Source organism: Anomaloglossus baeobatrachus, chromosome 4 (genome assembly GCF_048569485.1).
Source record: "Anomaloglossus baeobatrachus isolate aAnoBae1 chromosome 4, aAnoBae1.hap1, whole genome shotgun sequence".
Classification (NCBI taxonomy): Eukaryota; Metazoa; Chordata; class Amphibia; order Anura; family Aromobatidae; genus Anomaloglossus; species Anomaloglossus baeobatrachus.
In genome coordinates, this window is record NC_134356.1 from 623420617 (window position 1) to 623433164 (window position 12548).

The 12548-nt window shown below is 45.8% G+C and overlaps 1 protein-coding gene across 2 annotated transcripts in view; it reads left to right on the forward strand.

Annotated features, from left to right (window-relative positions):
* Nucleotides 1–6989: 6989 nt before the first annotated feature.
* PTGER1 (prostaglandin E receptor 1) overlaps nucleotides 6990–12548 on the forward strand; it is a 39652-nt gene continuing 34093 nt past the window's right edge. Inside the window, exons 1-2 of one of the 2 annotated variants that reach the window (XM_075342982.1) lie at nucleotides 6990–7491; nucleotides 7843–8652. In XM_075342982.1, the coding sequence (XP_075199097.1) occupies nucleotides 7420–7491; nucleotides 7843–8652 (882 nt within the window). In that variant the 5' untranslated portion in view covers nucleotides 6990–7419. Of the gene's footprint in view, nucleotides 7492–7785; nucleotides 8653–12548 lie in introns of both variants that reach the window. The other variant, XM_075342983.1, reaches the window with a different exon arrangement.

A 12548-nucleotide genomic window follows, 5' to 3' on the forward strand; every position in this document is an offset into this window, starting at 1 on the left:
TTGCACCAAACTGAGGAGCCCGTGATGCACGGGAGGGTGTATAGCAGAGGGGAGGGGTTACACTTTTTAAAGTGTAATACTTTGTGTGGCCTCCGGAGGCAGAAGCTATACACCCAATTGTCTGGGTCTCCCAATAGGAGCTAGAAGAAAAGGAATTTACGGTAAGTAAACAAAATTCCCTTCTTTATCAAAATTACACTAAGCAGCCCAGTAAGTGACACATCGCTGGAATCAGGATCTCTGCCCCTGCGTTATGCTATGCTCAGATTAGGTGGCTAAAACCTTGTGACATATTCCCTTTAAAGTATCGGATTGTGTAGAGGGTGTTGCTGGTAACAAGGTGGAAGCCTTGTTGCTAACTTATTGATTACAGAGGTTGGCCACTACTTTAACATTGAAGTTATGCTTAGTATAGGTCGTCAATGTCTGATCATCCGGGGTCCGCTGATCAGCTGAGTTCAGTGCTGGCACGCAGCCGGAAATGCTCAGTTCTGGAACTGCCCCGTCTTCTAATAGCGGCCCCAGTCAGGTACTGTACATCCACCTCGTATTGATCTGAGTGGGTGGCGGATGTGCAGCGGCCGCTAGGTATTAACAGAGCAGCGCCGGAGCTGAGCATTGCCAGTGGCATGCTGCCACTACCGGCACTGAGAATAACTGATCGGTGCGGGTGCGAAGTGTTGGACCCCGGCCGATTAGACATTGATGACCTATCCTAAGGATAGGCCACCAGTGTTAAAGTGAGGGTCAACCTCTTTAATTTCCAGGAGGAATAACAGAGGAACAATTCCATTCTTAGAGATGATGCTCCAGAATTGTTTTTATTCCTGAAGAGCATGAGTATTTATTAAAACGGACATGTCAGGAGAGCTGACAGATCCTCTTCAAGCACAATTAAACCTTACTGTCCCCCCTCTTTCATATAGGAAGCACAATTTTTGTGTGCAGCTATCTCGCCTTCATTATTAATTCATGTCCCTCCGGAGCAGTAATCACCGCAGAGCTATTATCACCCCTGTTTACAGGAAGCAGACGGCCGTGTGATGTATCTTGATGTATGGCCGCCCACACAGTGGTGACTATAATAGTGTGCTCAGTGATGGCTCCGGGCTGGATCGGCTGCTCTGTGGGGTGATATATATGGAGTATATAGTGGAGGATGACTTGACCCAGGATTGATGCGGCCTCCGCTTGGATCGGGCCTGGATTCTGGCTTATGTCTGCGTGTTTCTATATGTATGTGGTGTACGTGTTGTGTTTGGTGTGTGGGAATTTGTCAGCCGCCTCTGTGAGAAGATTAGCAGTTCCCTAAACACTGAGAGCCCTTAATTCCCTAGAGACCCGCAGAACATCGCTCCATTAACCCTTCTCCTGCCGGTGATGGGCGTTAGTGAAAGAGACCATGTCAGTGCTTTAAAGACTTGGGTCACCTCGTGTGTCATTGACATACCGCTCCTCTCAGACGCACAGCACGTCATGAAGTAAGAGGCCTTGAATCATCAAAGGCTGTTATTGTAACTCCTAATACTCCCAGCTGCCTCGGCTGTTCCCGCAGTCAACACACATTCATCATGGGCCCCAACCATTGCTCTACTGTGCCGCGCTGTCCGCCCCGAGGCTCTGTAGCATGTGGAAAAAATGCGTTACGAGTCATTCTCTTCTGTCAAGTTGTGGAATGTTCTCGTCTTAGGTCGGTTTGACAAGTCCGACGTTCACGGCCCAAGTACAGATTGTGATACCTGGACTGGCCGTGGGTCTCCTGACCCAAGCTTAACAGGCAAATATATGCCCGTGGCCGGTCCAGAAATGGCAGTCCATTAGCTGTCCATGAATGTCGGATGCGTATACTGGCCTAATGATGAATTCAGACATCCCTATATCACAATCCGAGTGCAAACCATAACTTCCGGACTGACCGCAGGACTCCATCTCATAGGCATATATGAGGGTGTTGAGTTCAGGTCTGTAGACCCGTGGTCCATACTCAGATGGCCAAAGTTGTATGATAACCAATGGTGCAATAAAAAGTAGCTGTAACCCTCAAGCCACTGTCACACTGCGTTCCTCTCCACGTTCATTGGTCGTTAGGGCTTTTGTCCGAATCGCAAAATGGGTTCCAGATGTACTGTATGCACCGACCGGGCCACTAACTATAATGGTGGAGACTGAGTCACTGTGTGCGTTATCTTGCACCATTTTCCGGAGTATACACCTATTGGAGTCTACTATGTCTTGGTGTCCACCTCCAGTAAGTGTATACTCCTGAAAATGTCGCATGACAGAGCACACGGTGACTCCGTCTGTACCAATAGTCAGTGCCACGGCGGTGCATACGTCCGAAACCCGTTTTGCGAAGCCCTGACGGAACCACTGAACGGGGAAAGGAACGCAGTATGAAAGCGGCCTGACTGTCCTCTACCCCATACAACAGGCAGTCTGCACCCAATATTTAGGCCTTGTGGAACTAGCAGAAAAAAAAGCACATGCCATCGTTAAAAGTTTTGATCTTTAGTCCCTCATCAGCTGGTGATCATGTATGTGCCAATCATTTTCCAAGGGATTGCTGGAGACTAGTGTACAGCGCAGTCCTATACAGAATGAATGGAGCAGTGGTCACCATAGCACACTCCAAAGTCCTGTTCTCGGACCCCCACAGATTCCCAAGATTTCACCTATCCTTTAGCCTCTGAAGATAATAACCCTAAAGCGGGCTTTACATGTTACGACATCGCTAGCAATTGCTAGCGATATGGAGCGTGTAAGCACCCGCCCCGTCGTGTGTGCGATATCGTGTGTTCGGTGCCGTAGCGAACATTATCGCTACGGCAGCGTCACACGCACTTACCTGGTTGTCGTCGTCGCTGTGACTGCCAAACAATCCCTCCCTCAAGGAGGAGGGACGTTCGGGATCACAGCGACGTCACTAAGCGGCCAGCCAATCAAAGCGGAGGGGCGGAGATGAGCGGGACGTAACCTCCCGCCCACCTCTTTACTTCCACATTGCGGCAGGTAAGGAGATGTTCCTCACTCCTGCGGTGTCACACACAGCGATGTGTGCTGCCGCAGGAGCGACGAACAACATCGATAATCAACCATTACCGATTTTTGGTTTTGGGACGACCTCTCCATGGTGAACGATTTTCACCATTTTTGAGGTCGCTTAAGGTCGCTGGTACGTGTCACACGCTGCGATATCGTTAATGACGCCGGATGTGCGTCACTAACGACGTGATCCCGACGATAAAACATTAACAATATCGTAGCGTGTAAAGCCCCCTTTAGTCTACGATACTTATTACCTATCCATTAGAAGTGATAATTTCTACACTGTGTGGCTCCTACCTTTAAAATCCCCGATGACTACCGATACCAGGACGGGTAATGGTGGACGGGCACAGTGTAAAGCTATCTTCATCAGTGTCATAGACTAATGGAATGGCAGAGTTCATGCCTCACTGGCCGCTAAATTCAGCTGAACACAAGTCCCCCAATGTGGAAATCCCGCACTAAGTGAAAAACGTTATATCTGTCAGCACAACTGGGTCAATCGTGATGAGTTTTCCTTTAAAACTAAGTTAACACAAAGTTTTACTAAAGCCACGTTCACACTGAGTATTTGGTGAGGGTTTTTTTTACCTCAGTATTTGTAGCCAAAACCAGGAGTGGGTGATAAATACAGAAGTGGTGCCCGTGTCTCTATTATACTTTTCTCTGATTGTTCCACTCCTGGTTTTGGCTACAAATACTGAGGTAAAAAACTCCCCAAATACTCAACGTGTTCAAGTTCATCCATCATTTTTATTTTTACAAACCCTATATAAGTTAATGAACAGGCAAAAAAAACCAATACTTGCCAATCCCCTGTTCTGCCTGTGCCATTGTCACCTGGACCCCCACTGATCTCTCTTTTCCCTGCTCCTGTGAAGATGTCAACATGTAAGTGACCTCTTGGTTCACTACTTTGCAATAGTGGCCACATCTCTCTAAAACTGATAGGGAAGGCTTTTTCTAAATACCTTGTTCAGCCAATTCTGCCTCTGAGTGGTGCTATTGTGGTCCACTCATCCTCATGAAGTGACCCCCAGGGCTCTGTGACCTTTGAGATCTAGTGATGTCAGGTCAACTTCCAGTTGACCTGACATCACCGCGGCCAGCCCCAGTCTCCCTGAGTGACTAGGCTGTGGGCGGTGTTTTACCGCTCGTCACAGCCCAGCATCGCTCCTGCTTGTGGCACTCTGCAGTGAAGGAGAGAGTGCACAACATGCTGGGCTGTTAAGAGCGGTGAAATGCCGCTCACAGCCCAGTCACTCAGGAAGGCAAGGGCCGGGCTCGGCGATGTCAGGTCAACTGGAGGTTGACCTGACATCACCGTATCTCAGAGGTCACAGAGCCCGGGGCTCACTTCATGGGGATGAGTGAACCACAATAGCGCTGCTCAGAGGCAGAATTGGCTGACCAAGGTATTTGAAAAAAGCCATCCCTATCAGTGGAATGCGGCCACTATTGCAGAGTAGTGAACCACCCCTTTCCTTTAAAGGGGGCTTTACACGCAATAACATCGCTAACGAGATGTCGTTGGGGTCACAGAATTCGTGACGCACATCCGGCCTCGTTAGCGACGTCGTTGCGTGTGACACGTACGAGCGACCGCTAAAGATGTAAAATACCAAATCATTGATTGTTAACACGTCGTCCATTTACCAAATGTCGTTGCTGCTTTTGGACGCAGGTTGTTCGTCGTTCCTGAGGCAGCACACATCGCTACGTGTGACACGCCAGGAACGACGAACAGCACCGTACCTGCGTCCTCCGGCAACAAGGTGGGCGTGTCTTTCATGTGGCTGCTCTCCGCCCCTTCGCTTCTATTGGACGCCTGCCGTGTGATGCCGCACGAACAGCCCATTTAGAAAAGAGGCTGTTTGCCGGCCACAGCGACGTCGCTAGGAAGGTAAGTGCGTGTGACGGGTATTAGCGATATTGTGCGCCATGGGAAGCGATTTGCCCGTGACGCACAAACGACGGGGGCGGGTGCTTTCATGAGCGTCATCGCTAGTGATGTCACTGCGTGTAAAGCAGCCTTCAGTCATGACTAGCCCAACTTAGAGGGAAAGTGATGCTTTATTCGAGAAAGAATCAGTGAAAACCTAGTGAGAAAAAGTGATGGACTTGTAGTTGGTCGGGAAGGTCGCATACAGGGAGAGGTGTGTGGCAGCAAGTGAAGGAGACTGAATGTGAGATTGCGAGAACCTTGTACTGCATTGTGACTAGAGCTCGTTCCTCAAGCAGAGTAGCCCCCAACAATAGGAGTTGGTGGATGTAATATCAGTAGCCAGGATCCTTAACAGTCATGGTACCGGGTGAATCTTAATTGGCGTGTGAATGTAGTTGTCCACCTGAGCAGTTTGCCCTCAAGCGTGCCGGAGCATAAGCTTTACTTCGGTCATAACGAGATCCCTAAAGAGACTGGATGTGGGACTGTAGGAAGGGAAAACGACTGTCACAAGTTCACGCTGAGTTGGGTTGTATTGGAACTTGGAGAAACAGAAAGATCGGAAGCAACCCAGAGGGAAGTTGTATTGTGTTTGAAACTTCTTTGTGATATTGGAAGATATGTGTCCGCTCTCTGGAGTGTAACATCGCCGCTGAGAATGAACCGTTGAGTAAAGTGTTGTTTGAAAAAATCTTGTGGTCTCCTTGTGAGTATGAGTCGTCATGCAATCGTGGTGAGCCAACTTCAGCGGCAGTATGTGGTCTCCTCGGGTTCACAGCCTGCACAACACAAGTCCACACACCAGGTAGCTGGGGCATCCGGAGTCAGTCCCTCACCCCCGACTGCTGCCCCGCGCCACTCTACATTGGTATGGTGAATATTATTATCCTTTTTATTTTTCGCTGGCTGGACAACCCTTTCATCGTCATTCATTTGTATTTCCAGACGGATAAGCTTAATATAATACTCTGAGGACGCATCTCCACAGTGTTTGATAATATCCATTTTCTTGTAATAGACCTTTTTAATGTATTTTCTTATTTGTTTAGCTTTTATCCTTCCACCTTTGCGGCAATTTTTTTTTTAATTTTCCGCCTTGCTGCATGTAATTGGCGTTAATAATTATTTTTGCAATTGGGTCTCATTATAAATGTTGCACCACTTGCCTTCTATAATCTATGTGCTGCACTATTTCTGATAGAAGGAGTTAATTGAGAATCCATCATCCAGCCCACTATGATGGTCTGATAGGAGGTTTGAACTCTTTTTTTTGTGTATTTTTTTTTTTTAGCTCCTCTTAGCTGACTTACGGCCACAGACGGCATCAAAGTTGAACGTACAAGAAAATAAAGAATCTGTAAAAGCCAAATGGGGCAAATTTTTTAATAAAACCCAACTGCAAAAAAGGATTCTTTGCTCTAAATATATGCATTTAACTTAAGAAAGAAGAAAATTGTCAACCCCTCGACAATCCTTTAAGGTCTAAACAGTCCTTCAGATCTCATGAAAACTCCTTTCTTCTCAATTTTACCAGCTGCTCTGTGATATCCTTTCACTGGCCATATCCTAATATTCTCACCTCTATCACTACCGCCTCAGTACGGCTAGTCCTGCAAAGAATGAAGTTTTCCAGGGTCCCGGAATTGGGGAATCTCCAGGGATTTGCTGCCTTATTAGGAGCGGCACCCTCTCTGCATAACAGAGTGTGTCTGAGGGGTGGGGGTTATATTTGATATCATACAAAGGCCAGAAGTCTTGATAAACATGAATATGTGCCAGGAGAATACAGAAGCGAGAACTAAGCAGATAGAGACGGAAAACGTAGAGATGAGGACTCTGTGGTAGACTACAGGTCATATACTATGGGCATGCAGCTGTGGAGAAGCTGGGGAGATACCATCAGTAGGACCTCTTCTAAGGGGGTCTTAGGCTGTAGGACAGGTGCACACATAGGATCTTTGTCTATAAATGTCATATTAATTAATGACTTTAACCCTTTTCATGGAGAAGAGTAGATGATGTTGGTCTCCACCGTGTATGTAGACCTTGACTACGTCTTGGGACCTTCATATTTCTCAAGTCTCGCAACTTTTTTTTATTCTGCTGTTCATTGTTCTTCTTACTGATTTCTGAGCCTTTATTCTCTTCTTCTGGTCCTTTCGGAAGAAGGAGGAGGCACCATCCAGGGGAGGATGAGGGAAGCTTTAGACACAGTGCATGTGAGATAGCGAGCTTGAAGTACAGACGGCAGAAGACGGAGCTCTGAGACATTGCAGAGAGACAGATCAAGTTCATGAAGACACAATAAGAAAGGGATGTGTTGATATTAAGAAGACATTGACCAGAAAGGGACACGACTACAGTCCAGGAGACATTTCATTACATTATTCTATTACTAGACAGTGTGAAGTGAGATGTAACCAGACATCATGGACTGTTGGCAAACCAGAGACACACCCCAGGATCGTCACACAAGGGACTTCAAGATATCCCGCACAGGGGTGAGTATCGAAGTGTTGAGGTTGGGTAGACCTATACGGGTGTTGAAAACTTAAAATACTTTCTTATATTCCAGGTAGATGTAATTTTCAGTGATTTATTGTGGTTGCTGTTACTCTCACAATAGGTATCTGCTACATTTGTACATTGTAGGGGTAGGATTTAACTATTAATATGATACTAACGTTGGTTTCCCTTTTCGTTTCCCTTTCTGACCTTCCTCCCCTTATATATCTTACCCACCATCTTTTTCACATTATCTCACCAACTACCACCTTTATCATCTTCTGCCTCAGTCTCTCAATTATTTATAACATTTTCTATCATCCTAACTAAACCTGTCTTCTCCACAGATGTATCCACCTTTACACCCCAACTCTTCCATTTCCACTTTGTTCTCCTCCTTCCCCCCAACTTCTCCCTTACACTCTACTGCACCATCATCTCGTCCTCCTACAGCTACCCCTCTTCTTCCATCACTCTCCATGGCTATTGGAGCATTATCAAATGCCCTGGGACTCTGGATCCTGGCACGAGCCTACTCCCACTCCCGAAGACTACGACGATCAAGGGCACAGTTTCTACTTTTGGCTTCAGGGCTCCTACTGACAGACTTGGCTGGACATCTCATAACTGGATCTTTTGTCCTATGGCTTTATTCTAATGGAAAATTACCAATGGCTGGATGTCAATTTCTTGGGGGTTGCATGGTGTTTTTTGGACTTTCACCTCTACTCCTTGGGCTTCTTATGGCATGTGAGCGTTGCATTGGCCTTACGAAACCACTGTGGCATTCAGTTGTTGTTACACAAACTCGAGCTCGGATTGGTCTTGCTTTGGCCTGGGCTGTAGCTCTCCTGGTGTCTACTCTACCATTACTTGGTTATGGTACATATGGACTCCAACCTTCAGGGACCTGGTGTTTTCTTCAGGATCCTCCAGGATTTTGCCTACTATTCTCTGGTCTTGGACTTGGATCACTGGTGGCTGCGTTGGTGTGCAATATGATAGTTGGAGTTACCTTGCTTCGGGCTCGAATCTTACGTGCCTTGGGGGAAGATCGCAGAAGGAGGCGTCAAAGTGCCCGTTCCCATGACTTGGAGATGATGGTGCAACTTTTGGCCATTACTATTGTTTCCTGCGTTTGCTGGAGCCCAATACTGGTGAGGACCTTTATGTTCCTATTCTCTTGGCATGACTAGGGTGTTTTTGATGTGCTAGGATTGAAATGTATCCTTCTAACAAGTCCATGGCATTATAAATCTCCACTGTAAATTAAGAAGAAGAGGCTTTGTGGCATTGAAAAAGTATTGGCCATAGCCAAACCGTGTCGGCTTGGGGCATAACAAATCTGTCAAAGATAATGCTTCCCAGTTCAACCTATTTTTCTCAACCACCCTTGCGAAAACAACACCAGCTATTAACCAAGGTATTTCATTGAAGTGGGGTGATCATACCTCTGAGAGACCACCAATCACTTCAATGAAAGCGATCCACGATCCCCTCTCCGCAGGCTGGCGAGACAGATGAATAACACCACAGTCCCTCATGCCACCATACAGAGTTTATTTCATAGACAGAAGGGTGGATAGCCCAGGCTAAATGGCTATCCTATTAGCACTCCTAGGTGCCAAAGACTAGTGCCCATGTGTCAAGACCAAGTGCCGGCAGATCACGCTATCCCTACTAAAAATGTGAATAGATAAATACAGCTACTGGGGTAAATTAGCTCCAATAGTTGGAAAAATCGGCACCACCACCAAAAGATATATCTAAATGTAGGAGACCTACTGAATCATGGTAACTTGAGTGAATTACTACAATACACAAATGAAACCGTTTTCTGTCAAATTCAGCTCTGCTACATCGATGTACACAATGGCACTGACGGAATGCATCAAGCAATATTCTAAGTGCGACACTTCAGTGCACTGCCATAATACTGCAGCACATCCGTCCAATTTAGATATTAAGGGGTCTGTAGGTCCAAATCTTTATCAGGGAAAAGGGGCATGAATGGTCCGAATATTATAATACATAATAACACAATACAACGCTAATGGTGTTTCAGAGAAAAACATAGTTTTAACAGCCGCCGGGAACCGAGCCGCATGAGTGACTAGTCAGACAGGCGGGTCCCTCGGGGCTTCTCCCACCCACTGACAGTAACTGAAAGATCTCTGCATATATGGGCATGCCGCCGGAATGCTCCTGTTTGAATAGTACAACTACAAACCCACGCGGCTCGGTCTTGGGTGTCTGTTAAAAGTATGTTTTTCTGTAAAACGCCATTGTGTTTCAGAGTGAGACATACTTGGCTGTGATTATACAGCCAATGGCTGATAATTGCTGCCCACGGTTTGGGCAGCATGTATAAGGTTCCCTTCAACTAAAACAGAAACAGCAGTGTAGGAGGCTTAAAACAGGGTTAGGAACAGCGAAACTTTGCAAGAACGGTGAGGTTGTGAAAGACGGCTTCATGTCATAGGTCATACACCGTGACAAGACTGAGCTTAGTCAAAAGACACAAGGTAGTTATACTTCATCAGCAAGGTCTCTCCCAAGCAAAGATATCGAAGACTGGGCTTTCAAGATGTTCTGTCCTAAAAGGAGGAATAAATATAATTTCCTCCTGACATCGGGGCTGTCAATGCGGCGGTCAGACGTCGTCAGATTGCTATTAACCTGCAGATTAACCCTATATCTGCAGGTTAGCATTTATTTACATGACAGATTCATTTTAATAACTTTCGAAAAGTACCAAGACATGGGCAAGATTGCGGACTGTAGACGTGGTGGTCGGGTCAGCCATGGAAACTTAATGCTGCATTTAAAAGACACTTCATGCTAACATCTTATAAATCAGATGTTCAGCAGTGCCATCAACTCAGAACTGGCAGCAGATAGTGGCACCCAGCTACACCCACGTCTGGCCAGAAATGGTCTTCATGGATAATTTGCTGCCAAAAAACATATTTCTGACATGGTAACAAGGCCAAGGACTACGCACAACAACATAGGAACTAATGTGTAGAAAATTGGCAATAAGTGCTCCGGACTGATGAGCCAAAATATTAAATATTTGGCTGTAACAGAAGGCAGTCTGTTGGCTGAAGAGAGGTACAATAATGAGTGTCTGCAGGTAAAGGGTGCTTTACACGCTGCGATCTCGCTAGCGAGTGTACCCGCCCCCGTCTGTTGTACATCACGGGCAAATCGCTGCCCGTGGCGCACAACATCGCTTACACCCGTCACACGGACTTACCTTCCCTGCGACGTCGCTCTGGACGGTGATACGCCTCCTTTCTAAGGGGTCGGTTCGTGCGGCGTCACAGCAACGTCACACGGCAGCCGTCCAATAGAAGCGGAGGGGCGGAGATGAGTGGAACGAACATCCCGCCCACCTCCTTCCTTCCTCATTTCGGGCGGCCACAGGTACGAGGTTGCTCCTCATTCCTGCGGTGTCACACATAGCGATTTGTGATGCCGCAGGAACGGCAAACAACCTCGCTACTGACCAGACAACAATTTTTGGTAAGTGAACGACGTATCACAGACCAACGATTTTTACCTCTTTTGAGATCGTTTAAGGTCGCTCATAGGTGTTACACGCTGCGATGTCGCTAACGACGCCGGATGTGCGTCACAAACACCGTGACCCCGACGATATATCGCTAGCGATGTCGCAGCGAGTAAATGGCCCTTAACAGTGGAGCATGGAGAACGTTTGAGGCTGCTATTCAGCAAATTAAGTTCGGAATTTGGTCAGTATTAATGGTGTCCTAAATGTTGAAAAACACAGAGACACTAATCCATCATGTAATGCCATCAGGGGCCTCCAAATTGAGCCTACAACCGCAGAAGATCTGTGGTTAGTTGCCCTAAATGTTTGTAACGCCTCCCTGCTGAGTTCCTTTGTGGATATGTAACTAGAATCGATGATGTTTTGACGGTATAGAGCGGCCGGTCACCCAATTACTGATTTGATTTAGATTCTGTTTTGTTTATTCACTTTACATTATAATTTTATTTTTTTAGCAAACTAGCCTGGAAAAGGCAGTGATTTCTGCACAAACCTGGAACTTTACATGGCTGGAATCTGTGAGTGTGCACAACATACTACTGTCAATTTTTGAATGTAGCACGCCCTTTGTTATTGCCATGCTCCTTTGTGCACGTTCCCCATTCATTTTCTGCTAGCTCCAAATCCCTGTTCCCCGGAGAAGCCGAGCATATTAAACTTTGCAGAATGACTGTATTCTGGGAGGTTTCAGCAAGATCCTGGAGATTTGATACCTCTTTCGGGAGTCTGGAGGTCTTCCCATGTTTTTGGAAGCCTCACAGACGTTCTGGGTGAGATGGCGGGTATGACTATAAACTCGCTCCATGACTTCGCCTGCAGAGTATGCATATAAAGCGACTGGCACCACTGATGGACTGGGGTATATATAAATTGCACGAATTATGTTATATATAAAGAGATTGACATATATGTAGGAACATGGCTATATATATATATATATATATATATATATATATATATATATATATATATATATATATTTATACAAATATATTTATTTATACAATGGGAAAAATAAGTATTTGATACACAAAGAATGGAGAGATCTGTGATTTTTATCGTAGGTACACTTCCCCTGTGACAGACAGAATTCAAGAGGTAAATCCAGAAAATCATATTGTATGATTTTCAAATAATTTATTTGCATTTTATTACATGAAATAAGTATTTCATAATAATTATTTCAATAATAAAGTATTTCAATAAGTATCTCACCTACCAACCAGCAAGAATTCTGGATAAAACAGACCTAATATTTTTTCTTTAAGAAGCTCCTACTCTGCACTTATTACCTGTATTAATTGCACCTATTTGAACTCATTACCTGTATGAAAGACACCTGTCCACACACTCAATCAATCGCACTCCAACCTCTCCACCATGGCCAAGAGCAAAGAACTGTACAAGTATTACAGGGACAAAATTGTAGGCTTGCACAAAGCTGGCTACAGGACAATAGGCGAGCAGCTTGGTGAG